The sequence below is a fragment of the Lycorma delicatula genome, chromosome 3, assembly GCF_047948215.1.
Source record: "Lycorma delicatula isolate Av1 chromosome 3, ASM4794821v1, whole genome shotgun sequence".
NCBI classification, from domain to species: Eukaryota; Metazoa; Arthropoda; class Insecta; order Hemiptera; family Fulgoridae; genus Lycorma; species Lycorma delicatula.
The window spans coordinates 81845446-81860950 of NC_134457.1; the positions used below are offsets into that span (position 1 = coordinate 81845446).

General features: G+C 29.4%; 1 protein-coding gene across 1 annotated transcript; it reads right to left on the reverse strand.

Annotated features, from left to right (window-relative positions):
- Positions 1 to 2933: 2933 nt before the first annotated feature.
- Positions 2934 to 15505, reverse strand: LOC142321736 (bolA-like protein DDB_G0274169). The gene is made up of 4 exons (XM_075360063.1): positions 15368 to 15505; positions 10251 to 10465; positions 9383 to 9451; positions 2934 to 3108 (listed from the first exon to the last, which is right to left on the reverse strand). Exons 1-4 carry the CDS (start codon positions 15432 to 15434, stop codon positions 3028 to 3030), a joined length of 432 nt encoding a protein of 143 aa, XP_075216178.1. The 5' UTR covers positions 15435 to 15505; the 3' UTR covers positions 2934 to 3027.

Consider the following 15505-nt stretch of genomic DNA (forward strand, 5'->3'; position numbering starts at 1 on the left):
TGAGGAATGATGGAAATCTTGAAACAGTTTGCAATGCTATTCATGAAGACTGTTGTTGGATTATTGAAAGAATTCTGAATTGATTTATATGCTTGGAGTTATTGCCAATAAATTTTAACAGGAAGCAAATTCTTACAAAATTTATGTCTTGTTGCTCTCAGAAGATTACAATCTTTTAATGTGCCACAATTTGGAAAACCATCTTTGAAATGATCCATATTTTCTTTCTAAAGTTGTCACAGGTGATGAGAGTTTGTGCTATGGTTATGACCTGAAGTGAAACAACAACCAAGCCAGTGGAAATCATGGAAGCTAAAAAAAGCCCGGCAAGTTTGATCAAATGTTGAACAACTTTTTTGATGTGAATGAGGTTGTTCACAGAGAATTCCTTCCTCTTGGTCTGACTGTGAATCAATATTTCTACCTGATACGTGTGATGAAAACACCCAATAAGGGGAGAGAATAGCGATTGGTTTCTGCACTATGACAGTGCTTCTACCCATATGGCCTTCCATGTCAAATAGTTTTGATAGAAAAACAAGATGACTGAAGTCCCTCATCTTCTCTACTTGCCTGATCTTGCTGTTTTTTCTTGTTCCCGAGTAGAAAAAAAAACTCAAAGGAAAGTGTTTTTGTATCTTGGAAGAAGGCAAAAATAAATTTTTGCAGGTTTTAAACAATATTCCTCTTCAGGAATTAAAAAAATATTTCCAACAATGGAGAAATGTTTTGGACAAGTTCATTCAGCCATGTGGATAGTATTTTCAAGAAGATTAAAGTTTCAGTAAATAAAAATTATTAAAACAACTTTTTTTTTAACAATTCCTGTTATTTTTAAGTATCCCAAGTATGTGAATAAAACTAAAAATTACAAAAAAAATTGAATAAATAAATAAATACTTCAGATTATAAAACGACTACTTATTATGTAAAACGTAAGGAATGAAGTGAGCTAATAAATGAATATTACCCACCGGGCTGGTCTAGTGGTTAATGCGTCTTCCCAAAACAGCTGATTTGGAAGTCGAGAGTTACAGCGTTCAACTCCTAGTAAAGCCAGATATTTTTACATGGATTTGAATACTAGATCGTGGATACCGGTGTTCTTTGGTGGTTGGGTTTCAATTAACCACACATCTCAGGAATGGTCGAACTGAGAATGTACAAGACTACACTTCATTTACACTCATACATATCATCCTCTGAAGAATTATCTAAACGGTAGTTACCGGAGGCTAAACAGGAAAAAGAAAGAAAGAATAAATGAATAAGAAAAACATACTAAAGGTATTGCTCCAGCATTTATCTGAAAAAAATGGGAAGAATAAGAGTTTATAAGCCCAGAATATTCTTATCTACTTATATGAAAAGTAGTAACAGAAAACATATAAATTGAATCAGAAAATTAATTGATCTTTTGTAGATCAATTACTCCTATTTTCTTAGGTAGGGTATTCCACCCAAGTTTATAAATTACACTGGTCAACAAAATTTATTTTTCTCTTTGTTAAATGAGAGTAAATGGCTGATTCTTATAGTATTTTTAATGCTGATTTTCATATATTAATAAATTTTTTCAGGCCAGTATTTTTTTGTAATTGAGATTTCTTTTAAAACAAAAAACGTAAGGTGAATGTAATATGCATGTAATACATTACATGCATTTTGTACTTGCTGGAAATTTCTTTCTTTTGGATTTTCTGCTGTAGGTGGATTCCTCTTTCAGGGTTTCAGTTTCTATAAAACAAATTCCCTAATATAAGTGAGGCTAAAATAAAGGAAGGTATATTTGTTGACAAATAAGAAAATTAATGAGTGATCTGATGTTTGAATGACTTGGAGATTGCATGGAAATCATTTCAAAATGTGGTAAAAAAACTTCCTTGGAACCATAAGGCCGGTAACTACAGAGAACTTGTGAGTGAACAACTTTAAAACTACAAAGAACGTGGGTGTAACATGTCACTCAAAATCCATTTCTTACATTCACATTTGGATTTTTTCCCTAACAATCTCTTGGTGCTATCAGTGATGAACCTGGAGAATGCTTTCAACAGGAAATATCTACAATGGAAACAGTACTAGGGAAAATGGAACCCAAAAATGTTAGCTGACAACTGTTGAAATCTAAAGAGGGAGAATCTACCTACAGCAGAAAATCTAAAAGAAATAGATTTCAAGCAAGTACAAAATGCATGTAATGTATTGTCATATTACATTCACCGTATGTTTTTTGTTTTAAAAGAAATCTCAATTACAAAAAACTGAGCTTGATAGAAAAAATTTAACATATATGAAATCAGCACATAAAATACTAAAGAATCAGCCATTCACTTTCATTTAACAAACAAAAAGTTTCAAATTTTGTTGACCAGTCTAAATTTTGTTTTGGTAAAAATTAGGTGTATTATATAAAGTTAAGGAAAACAGAAGCTGGAAAATATGTGACAAGAACATTATTGGCAATACTATGAAATCATTTATTTCTTTACTGTAAGAAAGGGAAAGTAACTTTGATAATTCTGATGACAGAAATTCTAATATTTCTTGTGAACGCAAGCACTCAATGAAGGTAATACATTTTTATTTGCATGTTATACCATTTTATGAGTGGTCTGCTACTGTACAGTTCTCACCTTCACATAAGTGCTACCGTAATTCTTGTCATGTTACCATTTTGAAAAATGCATATATATTTTTTAAATAATGCTCTGATATTAATTAAAAATTTTTGAGTGAGCCAATATATATATATAAATTCAAGTTAAATTTAAAAATGTAATAATGTTCAAAATATTAGATATATAATGAGGTGATAAAAATGTCAAAAAATAGTGTTTGAAGAAATGTTATGCTAATTAAGAATGATGGCACCATGCATTAAAATTGGTTGTGTCACCTGTAAATACTATAAGGTAAAATAAAAGGCAACATTTGCTTATATTGGTTTATTGACAAAAATACATATACTTAAGAAGTGATAATAAATTAATTCTATAATTAATACAATAATTTGGTGATATATTATTACTTTCCAAAGCCACCCTTACAAGGCGGGCTAGGTTCAATGGTTTTACTACTTTCGTCCCACTGTGCAGGGGTTTTTGCCTAGAAAAGAACAAAAATAAAAATAAATAAATTTTTTTGACTCATGTATTAAGTATGTTGAAATTATATATCTATACCTTTACTGACAAGTGGATGCAGTAATTAAATAACTAAATTGGTAATCACTTTTTGTAATATTAATGCTATAAAAATTCACAACAAAATCTCTAATAATGATAGTCACGAAGTTAATAAACAATGTAAAACCGAAAAGATTACTAGTTACAGTAAAATTGCTGAAAAATACATAGGAAATATTTTTTAGAGGAGCTATATTTTAAATCTAGTACAAATCTTTTCTTGGGGTTGTGTTTATGCAATAAATCTACATCAGTGATCTGCTGTTACCCACAAATGAGTCACATTATTGATAAAGGACCAATTTATTTTGAATACTCAAATAAATAATCATTCCCATTGAGAAATTTAAGCTGTAATTCAATTCTTGATGGTGAAAATAGTTGAATTTTTTTTGGTTCTTGGAATTTTTGTCTATGTAAAAACACAGTGATACACACTGCGACATTATAACCAAAACTTAATTCAGGTACACAAAATAAAATACACAAGATACTATGCTGCAGAACTATGGTATGCTTAATAATCCTTAATCTTGCATCAAAAATTGAACAATTCTATAGCTACAGCAATAGTGATCTGATACTAAGTGATAATCACCTACATGTGCATCTTAAAAAATATTCTCCATTGCAGGTGTTTGGAAATGATGAACTGGCAAATTAATCACCTACATGTGCATCTTAAAAAATATTCTCCATTGCAGGTGTTTGGAAATGATGAACTGGCAAATTATATAAATTATACATTTTATAAATAATGTGAAATAAAATACTCCAAAATAATAAATTTAGTACTGTTCCATATGTATGTATATACAACCACGTTTATTGGTCTGACAATCAATTGGTTGGTTAGAAATTAAACACATAAGAATAAAAATTGTGTTATAAAAATATTGTTAAAGAAAATAGAAAATTAACAAATAAACAATAAAAATTAGCATTTTTTAAAAATAAACATTTTACAAATCTTATAAAGTTATGGGAATAAAATTCTTGGGTCTGTTGCAGAGCAAAGCTTTTCAAAGGAAGGTTTAATATCAGAAATGTTAAAAGGAAGTATTCTGAAGGAAGGAAAGGTCTGAGTTTTTTCCTTTATTTAGCAGAGATCTATATTTTGTCTTTAAAGCAGTCACCGCAGAAAGACCAGTTTTGCAAAGGTAGAATGTTGAAAATAGTAATAGTATATGAGATGCTCTTGTTTTCAGTGCAGAAAATTCATCATACACCCCTGCTCAAAATTCAAAGTGATTTATTACTAAATTATCTTTTGATTTCGCCTCTTGCCATGAAGATTTCTTCAGCAGCCCTTCGGAAGTATTTTGAAATGGATCCCTAACCCACTCAAAACTTGCTACAAATTGTCATCAGCAAAATACTTTTTTAAATTCTTTGCCAGCATGACTAAATGATTTTCAATGGTTACAAAAACAATTTTCACATGTTGTTCTTAAGCCTTGTTAAATTTTAACACATTCATTAAGTTTTAACATTTCTAGGTTTTTGCTTTAAATTTCTGTTCCATAATTCCAATTTTCTAAAAAAAAAACTTAACTTTATCACTCGTATCCAACATATATATATTTTCTTTTTGGAGTTAAAGATTCACAGTATTTAATTTCTCAAATATGTAGACCAAGTAACTCAATTCAATCACAAATAAAACTTCTCAGTTTTCATTTTCTAGAAAAATGGCGATTTCATCTCTTAATTCATAAACACGTTGCAAAAATTTCCCATGTGATAACCATGTTGCCTTGCAATGAAATAGTAACACTGAATGAACTACACCCATGTCTTTACCAAGTGCAGAATAGATTCTTGATTTTAGGGGTCTCATTTTTATATAATTTACTAGGTTACAACCATTGTTAGCACAATATTCAGACAAGGGCTCATTTCTTTGGAAAACAGAGCTTTTCTGTAGATCATGCAATGTGTTCAGACACACTGTGGAGATTTTTGTTTCACAAGTGCTTGTATACTTTGGAATCTTCCAGACATTGAACAAACACCATCAGTGCATATTCCGATGCAATTTTTCCACTCTATGTTTGCCTCGTCTATAAAATAATTTAAGATAGCAAACAATGCAGGTGCTGTTGCTTTGAGTTCTATTGGTTTGCAGAGAAGTAGTAGTTCTAGTGCTGACATACCATCACAAAATCAAACATAGGCAATGAAATGAGCATCTTTATTGCTATCTGTTGTCTCAAAAACAGCTGAATTGAAAACAACTTGTCATGCAACTTCCCAAAAAGTTGATACTGTAAATCTTCAGCTATATCACCAATTCAACAGGCAATAGTGTTATTTGATACTCTTATCAAATAAGAGTATGGACTGCAATTGTTTGGCAAAATTATCACCAAAAATAGTTTCTACATTCTCAATTGCAGCTGGCAAGATAAGCTCCTCACCAATGATGTGAGGCATTTTACATCTGGCTGTTTTATATGAAGCTTTGTAAGAGGCAAATAAAGCTTTTTCATTCACAGATAAAGTTTTTTAAAAAATGTTTGCTTTTCATATGATTTTAATTTTAATTCAAAAAATTCTCAGGGTTTGTTAACATACTCGCTACGAAGTGTTTCCAAATGTCATTTAAGTTTATTAGGTTTCATGCTGTGTGCTGCCAAAATTTTTGAGGAAATGACACATAGGAGCCTTCTCTTCTTCATTTACTTCAGTACAGGTAAACCCAAAATTTAAGAATTCTTAAGAATATTTTCTTAATTTTATTTTTGGAACTATGCTCATCTGTGCACTTTTTGTTGCTTCATTAACGTCTAGTGGTCGCTTACGCTCACTTAGATTTATCCATGATTATGTATAAATTGACTGCCATGAATATTTAATATCGCTAATTGCAATTAACATGCAAATTACAACCTATACATTCACAATAGATTTGATACCGATAGAAAGACTGAGTCGACTGAGACTGGCTGTATTGAACAGGGTACAGCATTTATACATGTTTGCACAGATGTTTCAGAATTTAGAGACAAATTGAACTTCTCGCGAAGCCGTGAGAATGTCCGATATGATGGGTGTAAGACAGAGAACAAAAGAGAGGCATTGATTCTGGTTTTATCAATGCAGCAGATCGTTGTTGCCAAATATCAATAAATTTACTTATTTTTGGTAATTTGTAAGTAAAGTTTGTAATTAGGGTCATAGTATAGCTTTAGCCTCAAAACACATTATTATTGTATGAGAGGAGTCACAATGAAAATTGGGTTGCAAATACTGAAAGATTGAGAAATTCTGATGTAAACTGTTTTCACATCGTAAATTAGACTTTTAATTACAAATAATGTTGATGTATTTACACAGGAATCATGATTACTCTAATAACAAAACCTACTTTATGAAAACCTATTACTTTTTAAATGAGCATAAAATGTTTTGTACTTGTACTTGCACAAGAAAATGTTTTTCTTGTTACTTAGACTATTTCATTAAAAAACTTATATTTCAACAGATTGAGTATTATAAAAATTATCTGCAACTTCTTTCGATAACCAGTAGACCTGATGTGAAAAGACAAACTAAAAACAGAAATAAAATCTACAAAAAAATATTTCTCTATTTGCATAGGCAATATAAAAAGAAGATATATATCTCTAATTTACTATTTGATGTGTATTTTATTTTATTATACACTGTACAGTTTATTTGGCTAAAATACTTTTTTTTTAATCTTCAGCCTTGATTTTATTTTAAAGCAGACGTTACTTCTAGAAAGCTTCTTTTACAATTAAATGAACTGCATACAAAATTTCACTCTTAATTCTGTTTCTCTTAAAATAAAAAGTAATTAAACTTACAGAGATATAAACAACCATAAAAAATCTGGACTGACATACTTATTCAAAATAATAAAGTAATGTAAATAAATTGAATTATTACATATAGTGAACACTAAATATTTATTCTTTTTTACTAGTAACTATTAAAAAAACCATTGCTACAAATATAATGTGTGTGTGTGTGTGTGTGTGTATGTATATAGATATTTATGTACAGAGGGAAAAGAAAAAGAAAAAATGGACTATAAAAAGTTTAACCTAAATAAATTAATAATAAATATAATGTAATGTATATTAGCTAATAAATTAAAAAGGTTTGAAGGAAAATGGTATATGAAAGGAAAAACAGAATTTAAAATCATACAAGTGATTTGTTTATATTTATATATATATATATATATATATATATATATATATATATATATATATATATATATATATATATATATATAGCATACTAAGGGAATTTCCAAAAAACTGATTATAAAAAATGCCTCTGCTTCACACAGGCACATCGGACATGGATATGTCTCATGTTGATTAAGGTCTGAAGTACAAATTACACAAATTTAAATTTATATATTACAATCATTATATACATATTTTACACTTACAAGCAATAATTTGTCACCTAGATTACAATTCATTACATCACATTGATCGAGTTAGTAGCAAGTGCAGTCGTTTACAAAAGAGGACGGTGTGTACTTAAGTATGAAACATATGCTTTTGTTTCGAGTAGGTCGATATATCGAGAAAATACTGCGACGATACACGTCGAATTCATGTTAATATCGTATTAAAAGTATGCAAATTCGTCAAACCATTCATCGTCCATAACATTTGCTCTGGATGGTGTATCTCGAAGAAACTGCTGGAACTCCTCACTGCTGCCTAGAACATTGTCTCGCTTATGTTTTCGGGACTCCCGCATCAACTCAGCTTTCAATTTAGGGGCCATAGTTTTAGATTAAACTATCCTATAATAAAACAGAAGTTTTGAGTCGCAGAAGAAAAGATAAGCGATAAAACTCGAAACTCATGATTGAGTCATGGTAACGCTCGGTGTAACACACAAATTTTTTCTAAGACCCCAGCCACAAGACATAACCATGTCAAAATTATTTTTGATCTGATTTGATTCTATTAAATTTAAAAAAGTTCAACTTTATTTATACTTTTAATTTACTTTATTTAATAATCGTTATTTATTTGAGTTTGACGCATACTTACTTTGGCGGCGCTATTCTAACCTATTTGTTTTAAAAACGATCAAAACAGAAATTTTACGTCGCCGAATAAAACATAAGCGATAAAATTATTTTTGATTTATTTGATTTTATTTACTTTTATAAAGTTTAATTTTAATTGATATTTGTAATTTAGTTTATTTAATAATCATTATTTATTCAAGTTTTACACATACTTACATTGGCGGCGCTATACCAACCTAATTGTTTTAAGCGAAAGAATAAAACAGATTGCGTGCTGCGCATATCTACAGCCGCGCATGCTGAGTGCCGCCCACTTCTACTCCCACTATGCAAACCACTATACCAAGCCTCTGAAACTCATGATGAGTCCTGGTAATGCTTGGTGTGACACACAAATTTTTTCTAAGACCCCAGCCATAAGACATATCCATGTCAATATAAATTTTGAAAAAACATTTAATAGTATTAAATTAAAGATGTGGACAAACTTAGAGATTAAATGTACAAAAATAATTAATAAAAAAAGAAAAGTAAATGCAAACTATGAAAGATATATAAACACAGGGAAATCAAATCATTTAAAATGGAATCAGGGGTGAGAAAGAGAGGTATTTTTCCCCAAACACTTATAATATTGTAATAGCTGACATATTTCAAACAGTAAACTAGATATGAACAGTAAATTGATTATGGCTTGTGCGAGTGATTTCATTTATAGAATATATGAAGTTAAGGAATAGAATACAATCAAAAACCTGGATATTAAATGGAGATATATGAGAAAGTAAAATAGAAAGTATGAAGAAGATTTTGGAGGTGTAACAGGAAAAACAAATATAATAGAAGAGATATAGTGAAGAGAAACAAGATTAAAACCTATTATAATGGAAATTCAGGTAAATCCTTTACTAGTGCGAATTGAAGTATGGCTGAAGTACATCATAGAATGAAAATAACTGAAATAATATGAGTGGAAGAAAAATGAGAGAAAAGTGGAAAAGATTTGTAAGAAGTGAATGGAGAAGCAATATGAGAGAGGAGACAAAAGTGGAGAGAGAGAGTTTGTTAACTATTAACCTGAAAGAGGTGAAAATGATGTTAATTGAGGAAGAAAAACACTGAATTATATATACATTTTTAAAATTTATCATAACATATATCTTACCACTATTGACAAAGCATGAATGCTAGTTTTTAATTCTTCATCTAAGATTTCATTCACTAATCGATGTCTCTGAAAAAAATTAATATTTTTCAATTTTATTTTCTAAGTAGAATATGAACAAATTAAATTATTTGGTAAAACTAATACATTTTTTTACAAAATTGGAATTTTTACCCACGGAAGTATCTTTTCCAGTTTAATAGAATCCAGTATATATTACTTTTTTGCACAAACAAAGAAAGTAATTAAGGTTACTTATAAGTAGAGTACATGGTCTATTATAAGTATACAAGACCAAAGAAATCATCCGCTTTAACCAGACAATGCTTGGAAAATTTAGAAACTAAAACTTGAAAAAATGTTTTGTAATAAACAGGAACTAAATAATTATAAAGATTCCTTTATTAACAATGTTAGAGAAAAAATAGTTGAATAATGATATGGGACCAATGGCTAACAATTTGAACATAAATTAAAAGGTGAAAATTAGATGCCATTAATGAAAAAAAAAAAAAAAAAAAAAAACATTATTTGAACCTCATCATCAAGCAGTATATATATAATTTTTTTTTTTTGCTTTGTTTGATGAATAAATCACTACAGAAGCTTTTGAAGTTTGTATGTGGGAAGGTAGAAATCAAATTTTGTAGCATATGAAAGATGTCATGCCGCCTGACTAGGATTCAAACCTAGGACCCCTCGATGAAAGGCTGAAACACTACCATTTATCCATCACTACAATTTAATCCATCATCTTCAACAATAAAACTAGTAAAAGCATGTAACATTAAACAAACAGATAAACATTTTCTGAACAAGAAAGTAAAATTATAACTATTTAATTTTGGTTGAAAGATTTTATACAAACCTTAAGTAAAGGTAGATCATTAAAAATATCTGAGACAACAACTACTTTAAAATGGGATTCGTAATCTTTTGGAACATTGTGCATAAATGATTCATTAATAACATCTAAATGAACTGGACTCAGTTTTTCATTCAATTTGGAACGTATCGCTGCCTCTACTGGTTTATCACCATCCATTTTTAATGCTCTATGTGCCAAACGACTAGGACTTCTACCTGAAAAGAATGTTAAAATTGAAAAAGAGAGTTAAAAAAAATTTGTTTAAACAACACATACAGTCAAACATATCTAATTCACAGAAACATAAATATTAAAAATGATTTATGCAATACAATTTATTTTAACATAAATACTGAGTATAAGACACATATATTAATAATGTAAAAGTTACTGATACATTTATACAAAAACTTTTGTAAAAAAATTAATTCTGTTATTAATACAAATTAATTGTTTTCAAAATAAACCAAACATTAAAATAAGATAATATTATATATATATATATATATATATATATATATATATATATATATATACATATATTAAAAACATTAATTAAGATTACAAAGCTCAAGATATTATGACTTTTAGACCTTTTTTATCTGGCCTTTATTTATCCAGACTGAATTTTCACATGAATCTTTTTTCACTTTACTATGTAGAAATAAATTTAGTTGTATGAATGATTTATGAGTAATAATCGAAAACTATATTAAACAGAAACGTTATTTAAAAGGCAAGCAGAAATATATATAGAATAACTTGTGGGAGCTAAAACAATATGCATTATTCTGATAATAAATGCTGTCTTAATTTGCCTGTACAGTGTTGTATGCATACCACACAGGTCAGTACATCATTTAGCCCCTCCCATACCAATTTGGTCAATCCATTCTATTCTGTCAATCAGTCTTAAACCACTGTGGTGCTGCATTACCTATTGTCTTCGAATGAGTTTTATTATATGTCAAGTGAGTTCACTTGACTTGCTTAGCTTTCTTTAACTCAATTGGTATATTAAAGAATAACTGTTACTGTTTGTCAACATACAATGTTAACAGTGAAGTTAGATTTGATTACAAAGCAGGTACACAACTGGAAGAAGTCATGAGTCATGTGGAAACTTACAGCTCACCAGGACAGAGTAATAAATAATTTGAAATGCTACTCTCTAAACTTATGGTGTCTTTGAGTCCATGCTGCTTGTAAACATCATATAAAATTGATATAGCAAAAACACTCAATATTTTATTAAAAAATAGTGTAAATAATTAATGTTTTAAAATATGTGTTAAATCAACTAAGGGAAGGTTTTGTACAAGAATTAAAATGTAAGTGAAACATGATTTTTTTAATCTTTGAATTACAATTCTAGATTTTTCTTTTAAAGGATCTCTACTCTCCATTAATCTAGATAAACCAAGATTCCTCTAAAACTGAAATTTTATTTTGAACTTTTACAACTAAAATAATAACTCGTTGCATTTTGAAAGATAAAAATGGTCTAATCTGTAAGAAAACAAAGGATATATATCAAAATAGTACCAATCTAGCAAAAATGAGTGCAAGTAAATGACAAAACTGTTATTAAGTATAGTAATGATTACTTAAGATAGTTAAAGTTAATTAACAATAGTACTGTCAGAAATATCAGTGACTGAGATCAGTTCAAAACAGATTTATGAAATACAATCTGGTAGCAGAATAAAGTTGCATTAACTTTACTCAAATGTAAAGTTAAATTTTATTAGATACTGTACTACTACTTCATTATGAACACGTCACATCATATGATCACGCAATTAGAAATTTTTAAATACAACTCTGTATTTTTTTAATTAATTGAACTGCTTTTGAAGTAATTATTTTAAATGGTTTGTAGCCAAAACAAATCATATGCTTAATTTTGTGTTTATGACAAGCTCATCATATTTTTATCTAATAGGTTGTCGTAACAAGGAGTAATTTTACAGTAAGCTCTGAAACAGAAATGGAAGAAGTGATATAAATCTGAGAACAGACAAATTAACACAAAACCACAACTCTATAAGCCACTGGAAGATATCTTAAGAAAATTAATAACACATTTTCAAGGATTTTTTAATATATGGTAAACTATATTAAATTTTTATTTTTGAAAAATAATAATTTTTTTCTTCAACATCAACACCATAAATAATTTAATTATGCTATTGTAAACAAAATAGGCTTTTTACAAATGCAAATCAGACTGTAAAGAAGAGTCTGTCATGGATGTACTAAATGAGGAGGAGGAGTGGTTGAAAGTAAAGCACAATCGTTCATAACTTGCAAATGAAACAAACACGGCATAAAAGTACATTTTACTTACTAAAAAACTTAAATTTATTTTTCCGCATAATCACCATTAACAGCTACATATTTTTTCCGATGGTTAACCAATTTTCTAATTCCATCGATAAAGAACGCTGGTCTTTCTCGTCTATGAACTCATTGTGTCCTTAAGTTCATCAGCCATGGTGAAATGAATATCTTTAATATTTCTCTTCAATTGCAGAAAAAAGGTAAAACCACCCAACCAAATAGAAGGCATCAAATGTGAGTATGGAAGGTGTGGATATATTCAAATTTCAACTTCATTTTGCATTCATAAACAGAATGCAATGTGTGTGGCCAAGTATTAGCATGCATAATTATCTCCTTGGACAGTCACAAATACAACACATATATACACAGCTCCTAAGGTGATTAGCATGTGTTTTAGAACCATCAAAAAGAAGTGTTTTTACCTCCTTTTGTTGCTTCTCATCAGTCACAGAAACTGGCCAACCAATATGAGGTTTATCTTCAATATTAACTTTACAACCCTTTATGTAAAACTTTTTATTGCCCACCTATTCACAAAACTTTGATCAACAGTTTCCTATTATAAACAACTTTTTTATTCTAGCGTTCACTTTTTCCACTGATAAAAATTCAATCGCTGGACGTTGTTTTAGTAGATGGGTTACAGGCTTATCCAATTCCACAACAGCGGCAACTGACAGAAAATGAGAGAGCATGAATCAAGTTTTGGAGTGTAAGTATTAGGGAATGAAACTACAAAATGGCAGCAGCTGTCACTCTTATGTAATATTTTCCAATACACATTATATCTCAGCCACTCTTCATATCAGCAAAAATAAAATAAGATAATGTGTGCATCTCTACTTTACAACAAATAAGTCAAAATATTGTACATAGTCATTCAATACTTCTAAAAACTAATAGAATGACATACTTTATATGGTACTTCTCACTATAACATCCAAGAGATAGCTCTTATGTTGAATTTAGTGTACAAAAAATAATAGTAGAAATAAAATTATAAAGGAGGTGGAGTTGTATTGGTGATTCTGAGCAATTGCTTCCAGTTACTTTCTATTTTTTTCACACTATGATATACCATAGCAGATATGCTTAGGGTCAGAATAATTCACGATCTAAATGTCAGAAAGCAGGTTTGAACTGCAGGTGATCCATGTCTGCACAGTACTCAGTACTTTAGTAAACTGGCAATCCATTTTGTGGAAAGAGGTTAGGATTAAGTTCTATGGGGAGAGGAATAAACTAACCTTAATATTCATCAAGAGTCTGACTCTGAGTCAGCAGTTGAAAATGCCGACAATGCTCTTTTTGAGGTGATAATCTGTCATTATACAGGATTAATAGCATGGAACATGTGGTATTGTAGTGAATATATTTCTGTATAACATAAATTTGGCAAAGTGTACTACAAGATTGTATAAGTATTACCAAATCTTGGCAATTTATTCCTAACTTCTCTCCACAAAACAGATTAGCAACAACAGGTCTTGATAATTCACAAAACTGATTGCTAACTGAATACAGCATTGATAATGTATCACAGACTTTGACCTTGTTCAAACCTGCTATCTGAAATTCTACTGATTTCTTATTCCTACCCTGTTTTCCTGATCCTAAGCATATCTACTATGGCATATTAAAGTACGAGCAAGATTGAAGTTGATAAAGTAATTTCTCAGAATTACCTAAGTATTAACACTTTGATGCCACCATTATCAAGAAAACGTTTACCTGCTCCCATTCATTTTTTTATGTTTTGTACCTTACTCATGCCACTAGTTATGTGAAGAAACATTTTTACCTAAAATAATTTGAAAAATGATGTCTTCATAACATTTTGATAGTAGCACATAATACTACTGACCTTACTTGGAGCTGTGTAAGCCACAATCATAACAAAGTTATTATCCTTTCTCATTCATTTTTTATTTAAAAGTATATTATTCTAATTATTTGGAAATCATACCGTGTATTATCTTGCCAGCACACAGGAATACCTATACTGAATCATATATTCTTATGGCTGTTGTGCTAATTAGATCAAGATATCATATTCAGTGATGATTGATGATTTTTTCCTTTATCTTTTTTCCTTTAACTACCTGAATTACAATTGTGAAGTACTACAATGGTTAAATGTACAGTTGTAAGCACAGTGGTTGAAGACCACCTAACACAAGTACAAGTTCCTCACTACTGACAGGAATTGATATAACAAATTTTTCATAATGCTTTTTTACTCATAAATTTTTTTGGTCACTACATCTAGTGACAATAATGGTTATTTTGAGCAAATCTTGCATTGATAAATAATTATTTTAAATTATATTCAAAGAGTGATAATTTAGAAAAATTTCTGCATTGTGTTCCAATACTAAGAGAAAATCTAATCAACGGATGCCAAACAATTGTACTTTTTTGTATATTTAAGCACGGAATTCAGAGGTAATAATGTAATACACACTTATTAATAAAATAATACTACTTCACGAACAGATATTTTGGCAATTTTAGTATCAGCATCTTCAGCATTACGTAGTCAATTAACATAGTTGAAAAAAATAGGAAATTGTCAGCAATTAAATTTATTAATAATTACTACAAATTAAAAAATAAATAAAAACATACGTGACAAGTATACTTTAAAATATTAACAATAAAGCCATTTAAACCATACACAAAAGTATTTAGTTTGCTTCAATAACAAAAAATTAATGTACGAAAAAAATTAATTGAATACATAAAGCAGACACCGATGAAGTAAAACTCACAATGAAGAGCAGTTACTCTTGACGGATAAGCCAGCATCAACAAGCCGACGTTAATACGATTTCTCATCAGTGGAATCTATAAATCAAATTTATAATCAATGATCAAAGAATTTTTTTTAAAGACAAATGAATTCTATG

Excerpts from the sequence above, each read along its gene's own strand:
- LOC142321736 (XM_075360063.1), bottom strand. The coding sequence starts at position 15,434 with ATGAGAAATCGTATTAACGTCGGCTTGTTGATGCTGGCTTATCCGTCA. Across the intron at positions 9,452-10,250 it reads ATGATCTACCTTTACTTAAG|AGACATCGATTAGTGAATGA; the intron begins GTTTGTATAAAA and ends AATTTTTTTCAG. Across the intron at positions 3,109-9,382 it reads TTCATGCTTTGTCAATAGTG|GCAAAAACCCCTGCACAGTG; the intron begins GTAAGATATATG and ends GTTCTTTTCTAG.